Raw genomic sequence first — 18,612 nt, 5'->3', positions numbered from 1 at the left:
CTTTGAGCAGGGAGCTGACCTAGATGACCTTGAGAGAGCTCTTCCAGCCCTATGTTCCTATAATCCTGTCTTAAAAATATCTACCTGCTTCCAGCCTCTAAGGGAAAGGCAAGCTGTGAACATATTAAACGTATATGCCACTAAGTTTATGGTTTAGCATATGTGAGAGGGTCGTACACAAAGGTTTCTCTTGCTTGCTACCAATTTGGTTCAATATGTTTTGATATAAATGCAAGTTACCCTCCCCTCAGCCAACTATATCCATTCCATCTGCGATTTGGTCATTTCCACAGTTCCAGTTTTAATGCAAGTGTCTTTAGTAGTTGGGAAGGGGAAGAAATGCCAGAAATGTCCAATAATGTATATAGATTTTAAAAGAATTTAATGTTTTTCCATTGGACATCAATAAGTCCCTAAAATGGAGGTTAAAATATGATTCATGAAAGACCTTGAGCATGCTAATAAACATCATTGCTCAGCAGGAAAAGTAGTACTTTCCCAATCTTCATGTTCAGTTCATAAAACCCAGAACAGCAGCAACACAGGACATTTCTTTAGGACTGGTCACTAGTGAGGTTTCTGCACCTTGGCCCAGCAATACCTTGCAGCTAGTCATTAATCTTTAGGAAAGGCCCTTTGTGCCTAGCCATGGTTTAAACATTTTAAGAAAAGTTAGTTAGCACAGCACAAATGTTTCAATATGTTACTCAGAGAGGAATTTATATACAATTTCCACTTCAGCAAATCTGAAAGCTAGTGGAGACTTTGAACTTACTTAATAGATTTGATCCATTCTTCTTTCTCTTCTGGGGTGGGAGCAGATATCCTGTACACAACGTGGTTGCCTTCTACCACTCTCCCATCAGCTTCCGTTTTACAGGCTTTAATTACTTGACCTTTGTGGCTAGGGTTATAAAGCTCAAAGCAATTCTGAAGACAGAGAAATGATTTCAAATAAGAACTAAAATGTGGAATTAGAGCTTTAATCTAAGTGGATATCATGTAAAGACCTTATTTACTATGCTCCTTAAAAATAAGCAAAAAAAAAACATCCTTACTGGTTTCCTAGGGTCTTCAACTTCTCTTATGCTAAGGTTTTCCAAAGGAATAATTCCTCTAGGTTCTTTGTCCTAAAAGAATAGAAAAAGTAGTACATTATTATTCAGTTATTTTCTAAAATTACAGATTCTCTCTCTCTGTCTAACAAACACGCACATACTTACTGTTGTGTATTCAAAATAATACAGGCAATTATCAGTCAGAATAAACCATCTCCGTTTCCATGTTTTCACTCTTCCCCCTATAAACAGAAGGCACCACTAAATTAAAATTGTTTTCTTATCAAGGCTCCGAGGGATAAGAGTAATTTAGTCTTGTTACTTAATATTTAATGGTTTTCAAAATAAGGTTTAAATGCTTAGTTAAAAATGGATAAGGCACAGATGAATTAAGGTTAAAGTAATTTAAATGTTACTGTAACTGAAGGTCAGAAGTAGTTAAATTATACTGTGAATAAGTCATAAAAAGTAGGTCTGGGAGGAACTTCAGGAGGTCATCTACTCCAGTCCCTTGCTCAAGACAGGATCATCCCTGCCTAAACCATCCTAGAAAAGTGTTTGTATAACCTGCTCTTAAAAACATCCAAGGATGGAGATTCCACAATTTCTCTAGGTTGCCTGTTTCAAAGCTTAGCCAACCTCATGGTGAGAACATTCTTCCCAATATCCAACCTAAATTTCCACTGCTGCAATTTAAGACTGCTACTCCTTAGCCCATCTCCAGCACTCACAGTGAAAAATCTATGGCCATCCTCTTTACAACTACTCTTGTGGTATTTTACAAGTACACGTAAAAACAGTAGAGGTGCACTGATACATTGGTCTGATATCGGATTAGTACTGATATAAAGAAAATTGTCTAAATCAGATATCGGCCTGATGGAGCCAATAAAATGGCCAATAAATGACTGTGCTGTGTGCAGCTGCAGCATAGCACAGAGCAGAGTCGGTGGCATGAAGAGCTGCCTCCAGCTGGTAAGTCAGAAGAGGAGGGAAGGGGCGTAGGGGGACAGATCAACATTCCTATGGTGAAGGAGGGGGCAGGGGCAGGTGCTGCCCAGCTGGGGCAGAGGGAGATGTGGGACAGGTGAAGCTCATGGGGTGGGGGCAGCTCCCACCGCTGCTTGTACCCTGGGATGGCAGGGGGGTGGTGCCCCCAGATCTGCATGGTGTGGGGTGGAGCCAGAGCTGGCGTTCAGTGGGGCTTTTCTTGCCAGAGTGGGCTCTGGTGGCACTGGGAGGAGGCTGCAGCCACCCCAAATTTTGATGCAGCTCCACTCCTAGCCCCATTCCACCAGCCGGTGCAGCCCTGGCGAGCGCCCCGCCTCCACCCAAGCACTGGGGAAAGCCAGGGCTGTGCCAGTGGCAGCGCGGGGCTGGGAGCAGAGCTGCGGCAAAATTTGGGGTGGCTGCAGCCTCCTCCCAGTGCTGCTAGAGCTCACTCCAAGCCCAGCCCCCGCTGAGAAGAGCCCCACGCAGCTCTGGCTCTGACTCCGGCTCCGGCTCCACCCCACAGCTGCAGTCCACACCGTGCCAGGCAGATCCAGGGGCATATGCCCCCCCTGCCCTCCTGGGATGCGAGCTAAGCAGCGTTGATCTGTGCCCCCATGCCCCTTCCCTCCCCCTCCCCCTCCCCTTCCACCACACCAGATCTACCACCTGATGGCAGCTGTATCAGATATCAGATTGGTATTGGCCGACATGCCTCTTTAAATATTGGCTATCAGAATCAGCCCCCAAAATCTCTATCAATGCACCCCTAAAAAAACAGTATTTCTGGAACAGGTCTGTTCCTGTGTGTGTTTTCATATCTGCTTTTGGGATATATTGTCCCATATATCCCAAGAATATGGGATATAGGAGCCATCTTCCTATCTGCAGTGCAGACAATACCACTTGGAAGAGGGAACTGGATCATCAACAGATCTTTTAATAAGGTTCCATATGTAGAACAAGAGTTTGTCCTCATTTAGATCAATGCAAGACTAGGATATAACTACTTTGACATCCCATGCTCACAATGATGTATGAATCATTAAAAGCCCTGCTTGACTTTCAGATTTTAAGATAAGGGCATGTGATTGTTGACTGCAAATTATTTTACTTCAAGCAGAGCATATGTGAAGCAGTACCAGATAAATGTGGAACTTCCCAATACCCTGTTATACTTGTTCTTCAGAACAGAACCACAGTTTTAACTTCAAATAGCACTTCTTGGTATAATATGCAGTTGAATAAGGTTAATTTTCTTGTTCGATTAGTTAAGCATAATAGATCTACACTATAAATAAGGATTTTCTCATTTTTCTTAGAGGCACACTGATACATCGGTCCCATATCAGATCAGCACCGCTATGAGGAAAATTGAGAGTATCGGGAATCAGTTTTTTTTGTCTGATGTGGCTGATAATGTGGTCAATAAATGCCCCAAGCATGTGCACAGCCACAGTATGCACAGGGCCAGCAGCACAGCTCGGCAGTGTGGAGAGCAGCCGGGTCCAGATAGTAAGTCTTTTCTTGGGGAAGGGGTGAGAGGGTAGGGAAGGGGGTGGGGAGAGGGCAGATAGAGTCCCCTGCAATGAGGGAGGGAATGGGAGTAGGGCTGGGGCAGATGCTGCCAGCTGGGATGGAAGAGAGCGCAGGGCAGAGCCATGGCTCATCCTGGGGGGGCAGCTCCTGCCACTGTGCACTCCCGGGAGGGCATGGGTGGGGGGTGTCTGCCCCCAGATCTGTGTGCGGCATGGAGTAGGCTGCTGCTGTGAGCTAGGCCCAGGGGCAGTGCTGGGCTCTTCCCGACAGGGGGTGGGGGTTGGGCCGGGCTGCCCTTAGAGCAGGCCGTAGTGGCAGTGCTGGGAGCCAGGGTTGGGGGTGGCTGCAGCCACCCCAAAATTCGCTGTAGCCCACTTCCCAGCATTACTGCCTCCCATCCACAGTGCAGCCTGGCCCAGCCCCGCACTGGGAAGAGTCCAGCGCCACCCCGTCCCTAGCCCACAGTGGCAGCCCACCCTCACCCCATGTACAGATACAGGGGCACACGCCTCCCCAGGGTGTGCACAGCAGTGAGAGCCACAACCCCCACCACACACCCTGCATGAGCTGCAGCACCATCCCACGTCCCACCCCACCCCAGCTGGGAAACACCTGCCTCTGCCCCAACCCCAGCCCCACTCCTTCCCTCACCACAGAGGCCTTCATCTGCCCCCCCATGCCCATTCTCTCCCCCACCCCCTCCCGCACAGCACTTACCAGCCAGACCCAGCTGCTCTCCATGCTGCTGGGATGCATATCGGAAACAGATTGGTATTGGCCAATATGGCTTGTTAAAACCAGACATTGGTATTGGCCCAAAAAATCTCTACTGGTGCACCCCTAATTTTTCTTACAATTGTTGATGTCATACTGTATGGAACTTTTTCTCCTAAGGGCACATATTAAATTACCTCTTCCCTTTAGCTTTTGTATTATGCTAGAGGGTTTTTTTCCCTGTACAATTGCATTATTTTTAAAGTCAGTTTCCAGGAAAGACGAATGCAGATAATGTATTCTCATTTTAGCAATAACCAAACATAGTTTCACAAAAGTTAAAATGATTTCAGGGTTATGTCATCACCTGTGCATCATCCATTCATCAACAATTTAATCTCATTACTTTGTCTTCTCAATAGCCTTGATCTTATTACTGAATACAGTGAGCACAAAAATCTCATTAACGCATGAACCATCACCCAGGGGGCTAATCATCTTAAAGTAATCACAAAACTAAATCCAGGATACAGACAAGTTTTATTTGTAGCTCCTCCTTACTCAAGAAAGCTGCTTTTTTGTTTAAACCATTAAATAGATCTTTGGCTAGAGAACAATTCTAGGAATAGCCTGGATATCCGGGAACTTTATGTATCAGCCTGTTGGATTCTTGTGTTTTAGACTGGGTATTCTTGTGTGTCATAACCCCCTTTGGCTGGTTACATTAGGTAATTCAGTGCATTGTCTGCATTTACTCAACAAATTACATTTCCATCATACACACACCCAGTTTAAGAAAAACTCAACCTGGAAATGGAACAGAAAGTGGGAGTGATAAAACAATGAGGCAGGAAAGTAAAGTAGTGTAAAATGCAGTAACCATGATACAATGAATGGTATGGTGAGCTTAATATATGCATTGGGATCAGCAATCTTAAATTATTAATTATTTATTAGTGACTCCCATTGACTTGAATAAGAGTTGGACCGGGTCTCAGGAGGAGTTTGAGTAGTGGAAAAACTGACATCTGCTTTTGCCTGACTCAATTGTGGCTCCATGGATAAGCATCAGGTAAGACAACAAAATGAAGAGAACAGCTGCAGCTCACTGTCCTTTGTCATATAACATTTTTCATAATCTGTAGTATAAGTTTCCATTAGTCCAGTACTGAATGTACTCTGTAGCTACATTTTTGTGTGTCTAGACCAAGTACACAGGGAGATTCTATGGGACAGATGGTGATATGGCAAAATGGAGAGGAAGACGCTGTGTTTCAAAATACAAACTGGTTACCACTGACAGAGACAGTGAACAAAGGGATAATTCATAAACTGTTATACAAGGTTAGATTTGAATTCTAAGATCAGAATCACATACTTATAAGAAGGCCTGTATAAAAGCAGGCATAGCAAGCTTAAAAAACAGTGATAGTATCTGGAATTCATAAGTGACTTACTTAACAAGAGAACAGATCAGACCATTTCCAAACAATCAGTCCTTTGCTGGAAATGACCAATTCATCAAAACTGAAACTTCTGATGTGAATGTATTAGTTTTGATTAAAATTTTGTTGTGAAACATTTTTCAGTCCTACAGTGGGATTTCTGATGGGAAGCAGGAAAGCAAATAGACAGCCCAGCCAGGGTAGCTGGGGCACTATACCCAGGATGTAGGTTCAAGAGCCCAGTTTAAATCAGGCAGTGCTTAGGCTTCAGTTTAGTTCTCCTACATTTCCCCTGGACTATTGTACATTTTTCTCTCACCCAACAAACCCATAACGATTTTGTTCTAGTGCAAAATAGGAAACTACTTGCAGGGTGAGAAATCATTTCCTGGTCAGCCCTACTTACCAATATGGGCCAGCTCCTATGCCATTTGATAATTAAAATCCTGCAGTGTATTTTGCACTCCTCAGTTCAGCAGGTCAATCAACAGAACCCAACACACAATGTACATTTGAAGGTATCATTCTAGGCTACAAAAGCAGGGTCTGGTCAGCATGATTTTACTGATCATAACATCATACTTCAGATTACAGGGTAAGGATTAACTATGGCACAGAAACATTTTTCTCTGTGGTTCTGAATATCTAAGACTCCCAGAATGGGGAGAAAGGATATGATTATCCCTGCTTTATGTCCCACTCCAGCTGTCAGTTTAGAAAAATAAACCAGAAAAACAAAAACAAAAAATTTAAAAGGAATTAATCTGTCAGAAGAGGATTTGGAAAATACCATATGAAACCATAGTATTTAAAGAACAGAGAGTTAAAAACTAGAAGTACAAAAAGTTGTGCAGTGGTTATTAACAACTTAAAGAACTAAAAGGTTATTAATATTGCCAAAGCATCAGGATAAGTTAGTTATGTATCAAAGGAAGTACCAAAAAGTTAGGCAGTTTGTACAGAAATTTTAGCATTACGAGCCACTCAATCAAGAAGTTGTAGAGGAATTAAAAGTGGCTAAAATGAATATTACAAAAATTAAGTTCACAAATAAGTTTGAATAACCCATTTCAGTTCAGTGAAGTAGAAAGCCTAAGAAGCTGCTTTAACATCTAAAGCAGTGCACAGTGATTGAGCCAAGTTTAGGCTTCCACACACAAGAAAAAGTTTACCCAACAAAAAAATTACTGCATAAGATTAAAATCACATCACTCTCAAAAAAGCTGATCTATTTGAAAAAAGTATCACTGGCCAGTAAGCACTAGTTGCATTCCAGGGGAGTGGAGGACACACAACATCCTCTTGAGGAGAACCATGAGGGACAAATACCATGTACGGAGTAGACCAGGAAGTTTGGATCCTTCCCTGAATGTGTTAAAATTCTTCTATTGATCACAGCTATGTGTTTCTTCTGGTTAGTAAAATAACAGGTTTCAGAGGACCTGTTTTCTCCACTAATCAGAAGAGTATGAGATTCAAGCCATTAATTGCAATTCATCAATTGTAATATTTTAGCACCAGACATTGCTTCAACTATTTGCCAAGAGAGGATTTTGGAAAAAAGGATAATGTCCCAGGAATGTTCTCCACAGATGCCCATTATCCAGCTTTAAACTCTTAAAATGGGAGATGGGAGGTGGTGTACCAACACTTTTATTTGGCTCCTAATTAATCCTCATGCAAGTCTTCAGCACAAATCAAAGGCTAATGTCTCAAGCTGTTATGAGTGATATTTGGTTAGATTCACTATGCTACAGATCCTTTGCTTACAGCATGCACCAAGGGTGGCCAAACTTCCCAGCCCTTCTAGCTACAAATCAAAATCTTGGGACAGCTGACAGCCGCGGTTTTTTTCTATTCATCAGTTCTGATGCCTGGACTTGGCAGGATTTATTTATTAATACAAAATCACCTCTGAACAGTGCACTACAGGCAAATCCCACAAATGAGAATGTTCTGCAGACCAACAGCTTTATAGACCTTTGCATTTTTTGGGCAGACAAACTTTACAAAAAGCACACCAAGACAAGTCTTTCCCCAGGCAAGACAACTGAAAAGAAAAGAGTAGCATTAAGTGCAAGAGGAAAGAAAAGGGCTAACACCACATTTAAAAGCAAAACAGAAAGCACTGGCTTAATACCTTCAGTGGCTTTCTCCTGCTCTAATCTCCTTTTCTGGAAAATACCTCTTCCATCTTCACGTTTAAAGCAAATATGAAAATAACTGATCACCTGAGCTTCTTTTCTATCTGCTTGAATCAACCCCTTAATATTTTGCTCCTAATGAATGTTACAGTGTTTAAATCCTATTTAAGTTTAGGCAGAGCTTCACTCATTTATTAATAATACACCATTTCCTACAAGAGGTGAGTTAATGCTACTCCAACACTGGGAGTCAGGATCTCTCTCCCATATATGTTGTTATTGCTATTCAAGCCTCCTGGCAATAAGACAAAAAAAATCATCAAGCTATTATTGGTCACTGTATCCACACCTCTACAGCTCACAAAGTAGCAGAAACATTTGTCTGCCCCAGAGTGCTTACTGACAAAACTCAGTCCCTCCGAGGAACAGGAGGCCTTACATATTTATAGTCTGATTCATAGGAAGATTCCTGGCATGTTTCACTTCCCTATCCAATTAACCCTTTTGTTGTGGGTGTTTCAAGGGCAGTGTCCTTCAGTTTAATGCAGGCTCTTACCACTGGGACTCCGATACAACCAGCTCTTGAGAAGGTACAGCACACTGTACCCTGGGTGACTGGTACTGCTTTAGTCAGGAGGGCACATGCCCCCCCCCCAGCAACCAATTAGTGAGTGGGGGAGGGGGGGCCCCTGTGGCTGACCGTGCCAGCTGGGAAGCGGCCGTGGCGCTCCTGGAAGTGGCTGTGACACTCCTGCTCCCCAGCAGGTGCTCACAGGGGGGGGCACAGGCCCTCCCGCCTGCCCTCCCTACCCGATGCCAGAGCGGGGAGCGTGACCTGTCAGGGGGTGCACCCCCATGCACCCCTATGTGTTGCTACTGCACTGTACTAAGTCCATGTGCCACAGAAGGAGCATTTGGAGATAACTGGAGGCTTTTATTAACTTTTAGGAATCTTTATTCTTTCATTCCCTTGCTTTCCTCTTTTCTCACAGCTCCCATGCTTCTTTCATTGACTATTTCTTTTGTAATCAATGCTGTAGCACTCCCCTACACAGCTTCCCTTTGCCACTAAAAGGTATTTGGATAAGAAAAAGTCATGGTGCTTATGTGCTTATACTCAGTCCCATCTCCAAACAATGTATTTGGCAGGGTGGTATTTTTTAAATTAAATATTTTTAAAGTCATACTACTTAGCTCCATCTAAAAATCAAAATCTATTTTCATTTTGAAAAGACAATGTATTTACTTTTCCTTTTATCTTTGACAAATGTATCTTCTTTATTAGCTGTTTATCAAAATTAGCAAGTACAGCACTTAGGGTGTATAGTGCAGCCTGAGCAGACTGATTAAACTGTGATTGTCTTCTGCAATATCTAGTCCTGTTATAAAAGTCTGTTCCTTGGAATTATTGTAAATTATTGTAAATGGGTCACAACTGCTGAAGGTAAACTTAACTACATACACCAATATTCTGCAGGTGGGTTTTTACATCTATTTGAGATCTAAAATTGTCTCAAATTTTAAATTTTACAATCTCCATAGAAAATATTAAGATATAGCAAATCATATAAAATAATCAATTGTGTAACAATCTTATTAGGAAAAAACAGTTTTATGTTCTGTGAAATATTTCTACTTTTTGGAGTTCCTTGTCCTAAAAAAATCTTTTCAGCTGAGGTGGACAATATCACATGCTGTTAAAATGATAATATACATCAACTGCAAAGTCCTTTTTCAAATTCTCTCATTTATGAATACCATGCCTGTTAAACTAGCTCATGCCCTCAAGCATGAACAGGAAGAGGCTTTGCTTTTTTTAGTTGGGAAGACAAAGAGGGTATCTGAGGATTTTACAGTGTTTATAGAATCTGCAGCTGAAGTAATGGAGACAACAAAAAGCAAGCCTCCCTGCTCTGTGTTCTAAGGGTACACTACCAAAAGGTGCTTAACACCTTCAACTCCCATAGACTTCATTGCTTAGAACCCAGAAGCACCAGGCTCTAAATTAGCACTCTCACTACTAATAGTTTTTTTTGCAATGCACTGCACGATGTGACCCCCTACTGTCTTGACGGGCTCATCCACATTTATACGTAATATATCAGAAAATCATAGAATTATAGAAAAGAAGGGCTGGAAGGGATCTCTCAGGATGTTATCTAATCCAACCTCTTGCTCATGGCAGGCACATCGCTATCCAAACCACCCTATACAAGTGCTTGTCTAATCTATTCCTAAAACTACACTAACAACCCTGTCACACAACTAAAAGGCACATAGACCAAAGACACCAAGAAAATGTTATGTCAACATTGCCAGACAACTTGGGACCATTTTCATTTCTCTTCAGTTGACAATTGCTAACACAAAAATCAAACAAATGGGTGAGTAGTGACTAATGGACATCACTGTGAAATTCAGAGTGGTATGAGCTTCTGAAGACTCCAATATACTTTGAGGACATATCTGACAAAGCATCTGACAAAATAGGTTGTTGCCTATGAAAGCTCATGCCTCTCTGAACCAGTTTGTCTCTAAGTCCACATCCAGATGTGTAGGGACATGCACTTACAGCAGAAAAAAAAGAGTGCTTTTTTTTTGCTACAAGGATGCGGCCTAAAATGCCATCCTGCCTTCTGCATGACTTCGAACTAACAGGGCTATCTCAGGGCCTGTTCAGATTAACATGGCACCATCAACCAATCAGTTAAAAAGATTAGAAAATTAATATAAATACATTTTGTATAAGGCTATACTGGGTGCTAGACCTGGAAGCATTCTGTCTACAGCGCACAAAAAATATGGAGGATACCTGCAGTAGCTACTACTCCTACACCGTCTCCCAGGGTACAATATGTACGTGCCAGCCTCAGTTTCCAGTTGGTATAGACAGGGTGGGAATGAAGCTCTGCTTCCAACACACATCACTCAATGGTTGTTTGCAGATGTTAAAAAAATCAAACCAAACTGCGCTTTACCAGAAGAAACAGCGCGTTACCTTGACCCCACTCCACAGCGTCTATGTAGACTGGGCACTTCAACAGGGCTTTTTGGCACTTTTATCTAAAGCTGAATCAACCAGCTCTTAGATAAAAGCACCAAAAAAGCCCCACCAAAGCACTCAATCTATCCAGACATCAGGCGAGTTGAATCCAAGTAACCCGCTGCCTCTTCTGGGCATGTGCTGGGCTCAGCGCGGGAGTGCACCAAGTTTAAATAAAGCACAGTCTTTTGGGAGTTTTTTTTAACGTCTGCAAGCAGCCAGAGCTGTGTCTAGTGCTGCTGGCTGCTCCTTAAATCACCCTTCACTTTCCTCTCACAAATGTGGCTCTGTTTATATACAAAGCAAGGTTCTCTGCACATGAGCATAGCCAGAATCTAGATCTGAAATGGTAGTGAATATTGGTCTTTAAATCAATGTTTTAAATAAAAGTTAGAACCAAGTTTTGGCATCTGTTCAAAACACAACTCCCTCCCCCCACCCTTTGCTGGCTGTCTCACTACGCCCGAATGGATAAGCAAGTCGCATCAACTTCAAAGAGATCCACAAACAAGAGGCCGAGTAGTCTGTACTTCAGCACCAGCACACTACAAAGTGCCAAAGGATCTGGGACCCTAAACTCTTGGGGTGTTTTTATATGTAGCTAAACTAAACTAACAATAAAAAGTCCACAGGAAAATGAATATAGAACAGCTAGTCATTTGGCAATGTATGCTTCAAAAGTAAAAAGTTTTGTTTAAAATAAGCCTTTCAACAGACTGAGATGAACTTTACAGACAAGGAACAAAACATGCTATAGAATGTGTTATAAGTGCAAGATAACTGTTCCTCTTCACTGCAAGAAAGCTCCCTTCTTACTGTGCACCTCAATCCATGGAGAGAATGCCAGCCTTCATTTTACTGCTTTACAAAAGAACATTTTCTTCTTTTACAAAAGACATTTGGAATGAGTGAATGCCTAAACTCCTCATTTTGTATGCGTGTGCAGAGTCTCACTGAGAATAAAGTTAGTGACCTTAAGTGAAAAAGTACAGCACTACAATAAACTAAATGGGTTTAGAAAATAAACAGAAAGAAAGAGGAGGAAAAATGAAAAAAAGAATGAGCAACTGAACAAGGGGGCTGGAAAGCCATCAGGTACATACCTCCTAATGCAGAATAAGCAGAGACAGCCAGTCACAGAACAGAAAGGTGATAGGTCATAGGCCATAAGGAAAACAAGAAGGCACATTTAAACCACTCATTAAAAATCATAGCCAAAACCAAACCAACAGAAACTCACAAATAATATGGAAAAATAAAGACATACAGAAATACCTATTTGAAGATAAAAGCACTACTTTTTGTGCAGAAAACTGAATTTAAACTGTCACATAGTTTTCTGGAATAGTTTTCTGGACTTAATTGTAATTTATCAATCACTGGCATTTGTGAATAGTAACTGGAGCTTCTTTTCTGCTACTGAGGTTTCAGATTCAAATATCAGAAATCAAACTCCACTCCAAAATTTGAGTGACAACCTAGCTAATTCTGGGGTGTAAAACAAGAAGTAACTCCACAAAGCTGTGTAAAAGAGTTACTGCTTTTTAGATTTTTTTTTTAGATAGGAATTAATGTAATTTAATCCTATTAGGTCTACAGCAAAGCAGTTAGGGAAGCATACATACCACTAATACACAAAGTAGGGTATTGGGGAAAGTTACTTTTGTACTAACCTAATTTCAACAGCCAACCTTCTCTATCTGGATTGAAAAATGTGTGCGTCAGGTCATTCCCATCATCCTCTGGAATTTTAAATGGCTCATTTTTAATACTTTCATACAAATTCTGGAATGAAGGAGAAAATAAGTGCAGTAATACAAACATAGTAGCCAATGCTTCCAAGAGATTCTGTTACCACTTTTCAGACTGTGGATGTTAAAAAACCCAGAGTATAAACCACAGAAAATGGATCCACTCATCCTCTATGTGTTCACTACAAGTTGACACATACAATAATTAAAAACAAAAATAGAGGTTTTTTGTAAATAGGTGTCCCTCTCAATATTTAATATGTGTTTCACAATACAGAAATAGCTTTCCTCATAAAGTTTGGCACTCCTATTTACAGAGTTTTCAGGCTTTCAAACAGTTCTTTGCTCACCACAAGTTTTACAGATGGAATTTATTTTTTTAAAAATAGTAGACTTTATCCCGATACGGTACAGAGATAATTTTTCAATAGAACTTCACTGTTACATTTCTTTTCACTGGTTTTCCCCCTTCCTATTTTTACCCATGTTTAACTTCATACCAAATAGAAAAAAGATTTTGTTGTGGAAGAAACAGTATTTTTTTAAGAAGTCAAAGAAGTTGCTTATAAGTGGCATCAGGTGCTTCTCCCTCTCAAGTCTCAAGTGGGAGAGTAAGCTACAAACCTATGACTCTAGGTAGCACCCCACAAAATAATCTTGATACTCTCCTGGACAAACCAATCAGAGAATGTTGCACTTGCTTTTCAGCTGCAGGTCAAAATGGTAAATCAACACTTGGTCACCTTAATTGAACTTACCCGTAGCAATTCTTCTGGAAGGTCTCCTCCTTCATTAATGCCACGATTCATAGATATAAACCTTTCCACTGTTGGTTTATCTCTTACGTTATGGTTGTGTAGACTGGTATTTAACATAATGATAGCAAATGATAGCACATAGCATGTATCTGAAATAAGACAATGAAAGGAATGGTTGCTTTGTGAATTGTACTACACTGGTAATTTGCCAAACAAGCCCATATATAATCTTGAATAGCAAAGGAAGAGATGTATGTGGCCAAACCCCCCAAAATATATATAGATGAAATCTCAGGTTTTGATGTAAGAAGCATGTAAACTCTAAAAAGGAAAAAAATACTTAAGGGCCTAGACGAGAAGCCAACAGAGGGAAAACTTTTGAATCTCTCTCAGATCAGCATTTAAAAAACCCAATATTTCAAAATGAAAAATCTTTAGTACCTTCTTCCTGGAAGGTCTTTAGAGAGGAGCTCATCTAAAGTAGGTTTTCTGCTTTTCAGAGGTTTTCTGCACAGGAGGAGCTCATCTACAGTAGGCTTTGTCAGATTTTAGATTCCACAGATTCTACAGAAGACTTTTTAAATGAAAAACTCTCTGAAAGTCAAAGCATCCAAAAAGCTCCCCCTGAAAGTCCCAGGTAAAGAAATAAAAGCCTCTCTAAAACAGGATGTGAACATTTTTTTAAAGTACTGGCTAGTACACAGGCTCATCATTTCTCGACACTTCCAAGAAACCACCTGGATTCAAATTTTTACAGGTGGCAAGCCAATAAAGATAAACTTGGTGTGTGTACACTAAGAGGAAGATTTCTGTTGTAAAATGTCTACTAAAAATGAAAGTGAAAGATTAACCCTTTGTTTTTCCTCAAATCTCCAAACATTCTTATTTCTCAATTCACATGCTGTCTTGAACTGGATTTCCTAGCTGACATTCTTCTCTCTGAATAAAAAACATGTGATCTAACAAATAATACAATAACAACAACTCTAATAGATTTAGTAGTGTTGAGATGGTGTTGTTGCCATGGTATAGGAAATATGCCAAAGGCAAGAATTCCTTTTGGGTGATATCTTTTGCTGGACCATCTGCCTATTTAAAATAGATATAGACAAGCTTTTAGGTATCACAGAAACCTTCCTCAGGACTGTGTTCTGGTGTCTCTGTCCTTTATCTTTTTTTAGTAATCATTCATTATAATACATAGTTTTTGTCTGGCTTCTCCCTCATAGTTGCCATGACAGCATCCAGTACACCAAATACCCTTATGGCAATATGAAGGTGAAACCAGAGAGATACTATGCCCTATAGCAAACGATAACCAAAAAAGATAAAGGACAGAGACATTACGGCTAAGTACAGACTGTCAGAAAGCCCAAGGCTGAATCGATTCAATCTTCTCAAGGTAGTCTAAACTGTGTACATTGAACTGATGATAATCAAGTGAGAAAACATTCACTTTTGATTTTGGAAATGCAGCCATGTGCCTGCAGTGGCCCAGGCCAGAAGCCGGGGGGCGCTAGAGCACACCTCTGTGCTGAGCTGGTGCAGACATCTTAGGCCACCCTGAGCAGACAGGAAGGCCAGCCAGCCCACCCTGCAAGGGGGGTTTGCAGAGGAGGTGCAAAGCATCCTGGGATGCTGGGGGACTGTGTGTTAACTTGAATTTGGAGGGGATCTGGCACAGAAGTTCAATAAACCGATTTAACCTAAATCAGCGAAGGCTCATACTACATCCATCCAGGTTTATCTTAAACTGGTTTCAGCCATTTTGAAAACGGTTTATGCCCGCTGAACTTCTATTGTATTACAGATTTGAAACAGTTTCCGATTACTTATACTGGTTTATGTGTCATTTCTGTCCCTAGACTAGAACACAGAGGCCTAAGGAAAGGCATTACAATACCTGAAAGCTTGCATATATCTATCTCAACCATGCAGTTGGTCCAATACAGATATCATCCAAAATAATTCTTCCTCTCTAATAAAAGTTTGTGACTAACCTGTAGACTGGAAGACTCCAGGATTACAAAGGCAATAGCGTGAAGCAAAAGCCTCCATCATACGATCAATTTTTTGAGCCTCTCCTGGAAGTCTGAAACTCCACAGGAATTGCCTACAAAAGGAAAATAAATATATAAATATTAGAATGGATTTTAAAACATATATTAGTAATAATGAGACTCTAATTTGTAAATAAAATAAGAACTTATATTAAACCAATCTCAAGACAACTTATAAACAATTACAAAATATTATATGCAAATGGCTAGGCCAGCAACTCAGTGAACAGCGCTGCATGCAAAATAATATGATACAGGCAAAATAATATGATGGTTCACATTCTGCAATTCTTTCCATTTCCATCTTAGCAGAGGATGGAAGTAAGAGATGAAGATCACTAACTTACAAATCATGGGAAAATCATCTAAACTATACTGAATGCTTCCTTGTTTCTCAAAAAAGCATACTCTTCACAGGATTTGGTTAAAAGTAATTCTAGGTCACATTAAATAGTGGGTTGATAAACACCCAGGATCTTAATTAGAACCAGATATGAGTCAGGGCTTTGGAATAAGGTCAACCTACCTACTTAAGGAGTGACAAGGCTCAACCTACTATACCACTACACCCAGATCTTAAAGAAAATGTGAGAAAAAAATTGCAAATAGATTTTAAACATAAATAAAAGAGGGCTACCCTCTGGTATACTGCAGAACCAAATATGCTACAAGATTGCAACACAAAAACTATTAAAATTGATCTATAATTAGAGAATTATAGATTACAAATGCAGAAAAGAGTTGTTTTCAAGGACTGTGCAACACCAAATGTTTTTTCATGTTTCCCTTGGCATGGACAGCTAGAAAATATTATTCACGTTCTTAAGTGCAATCATCAAAGCTCTTAACGGTGAGGCAAAGTCTGGGCAGACAATATAGCCTCTTGCTTCTGGCTCCATTCTTTGAAGCTGGGCTAGCTGAACAGACCAGCAACTGTGCTTCATAAACAGGAAGAAAATATGTAATTGTTCACAATCAACAACCATAAAATATAAGATGAAAAAGTAGTGATCAGGTACAAAAAGCACACTTTTTTATTATAGCTTTTATTTGTTTGTTTGCTCATTTTACAATATTCCTGAAGGATTTCAGGGACAATGAACTGTGGATAATTCATAATAAAGTGGAGACCAAGAGTATTTATAAAGCAAGGCAATGGCTATGGGTATTTGTAATGAAAAAAAAGAACCTTTCACCTCAAATCTAGCAACTTTAATCCATTCCTACAACAGTGACTGAAGTTTTTAATCAGATTACTTTTTGGTAGGTTATATAAAATTAATGAATGGTCTTGAAACAATTCTTTGTAGACAGGTGTCCCAATACAGAGGGGACCCTTTATGATAGTCTCGGAGAATAAAAGGTTGAATGGGCATGAAAAAATAACCATCCCCATAGTACTAATGAGCAGAGAACAGGATTGCAAGACCAAATGAACCAGAAGGACTACCATACTACACTCCTTAATTGGATGAAATAGAAGATTTCTCCTCAGAAATTGAATTGATCCAACACTTGTTGTGTGTACTAATATAGGTGGTCAGGCATAATCTATTGAAACATCACCGTGTCAAAATTGAAACATTTTTTAAGCTAAATTGTTTTTTCAGGAATTTAATTTAAGAACAGTTTACTGTCAACACATCCCATTTGAACTGTTTTAATATTATGTATACACAAATAAAAAGTTGAAACCACAGAACAATCTATTTTTTGGAATTTTCCTTCATGAAGAATTTCATAGTGTTCAGTATTTGTTTCACTTTAGAACCACATTTTGAAATCATTTGTGAACTGGAACATGTCCTACACATGACTCTAGCCATCCATTTACTTAAAAGCATAATTAGGGGTATAAAAACCAAGCAAAAGCACAAGCCTGCCAAGCGTGTTAACACAATATGGAAAGATAATAATTTTAAATAAGCATCTTTTCTGATGCTTTTAAATTTTTGAATTAGTGCAGTACAACAATACTGAACATTGTTAGTCAACATGATCATGAGTTCCTGCTCTCATCACCTTCCTCTCTGCCACCTTGAGTGTCATTTGCAATTGTTACAATTGCCCTTAATTTGCCACCTTTGTAAATAGACCCTTCCTTCATTTGTACAGCAGCCAGCACTGGTGTGCCCAATCCTGGCTGCACGTTAGAAGCTATCACAATAGGACCGAATAATGCATGTGTACTGTTAAGAGGTAGAAGGCTTTAAGAATATAATGTATCCCAGACAAGCCAAAGAATCCAGAGGCAACCTCCACATCCTGAGGCAGCTCAAGTTATCACCAAATTTCAGTCAGCACAAAGCTGCTGTGACATTATACCAAGTGGCACTGCAATGTGTAAAGGCCACGCTAACAATTCAACATTTCAGAAATAGTAGCTGTTGTAGAAAGGGAGTCTCTTGTGACTGCAAGTTTGACAGCACTGTCTAAAACAGCCTTATTCATTAGAATTATCTAGATTTACACAAGAGTTACAAAATAATTAAAGCTTTATATATTTTATCCCCCCTGCTGCCACCTGCATAAAAGCTGAAAGTCTACTATTTATTTAAGGAGATAATATATAAAGAACTGAGGATGGGCTCTAGCCCTCTCTGTATTTGCATGAAATCATTCATTTAATGTAGTAAACTGAAAGGCAGCATGCATGTAAACAAGCAAGGAAAGGAAACATTAATATTTGTGTGGTAGCATTAATATGTTTTATTATGTAATTTAAGTTAAAGATCAGATGATTGACTAAACCATCAACACCAGACTCTAAATTACTTTTATCAAATTAAACATTTACCCAAGGCAAAAAAAAAAAAAAAGAACACACTCACCTTAAGGCTTGTACAAGATTGAGATCAGCGAACTCATGGAGTTCAACAAAAGCCTGAAGAACTTTAATATTAAATTCATCTCTATGAGAGAGACACACAAAGCGATAACAGAGAATTATAATCCCAAATTGCAAAACGTTAACACTGCTTCAATTAACAAGTTTCACACTTTTCCAAAAACAGAAAGAAAATAAGAAACTGAGTAGACAAATATTCTAATATAATAAAGGGCTCAGTCTGTCTGTCTGTAACGCTTTTGGGCAACTGTGCATGTGCTGC

The 18,612-nt window shown here is 40.0% G+C and overlaps 1 protein-coding gene across 2 annotated transcripts in view; it reads right to left on the bottom strand.

Moving 5' to 3' along the window:
* The window catches only part of CYTH3 (cytohesin 3), a 105,695-nt gene that overhangs the window by 17,889 nt on the left and 69,194 nt on the right, over positions 1-18,612 (bottom strand). Inside the window, exons 6-12 of one of the 2 annotated variants that reach the window (XM_059716712.1) lie at positions 18,334-18,414; positions 15,443-15,555; positions 13,443-13,591; positions 12,607-12,718; positions 1,224-1,300; positions 1,059-1,130; positions 776-930 (exon numbers count right to left, since the gene is read on the bottom strand). In XM_059716712.1, coding sequence (XP_059572695.1) covers positions 776-930; positions 1,059-1,130; positions 1,224-1,300; positions 12,607-12,718; positions 13,443-13,591; positions 15,443-15,555; positions 18,334-18,414 — 759 coding nt within the window. The remainder of the gene's footprint in view (positions 1-775; positions 931-1,058; positions 1,131-1,223; positions 1,301-12,606; positions 12,719-13,442; positions 13,592-15,442; positions 15,556-18,333; positions 18,415-18,612) is intronic. The other variant, XM_059716713.1, reaches the window with a different exon arrangement.

Source organism: Alligator mississippiensis, chromosome 13, assembly GCF_030867095.1.
Source record: "Alligator mississippiensis isolate rAllMis1 chromosome 13, rAllMis1, whole genome shotgun sequence".
NCBI classification, from domain to species: Eukaryota; Metazoa; Chordata; order Crocodylia; family Alligatoridae; genus Alligator; species Alligator mississippiensis.
Note: the sequence above shows the minus strand (reverse complement) of the source record. Positions and strands in the feature narration are given on the sequence as shown.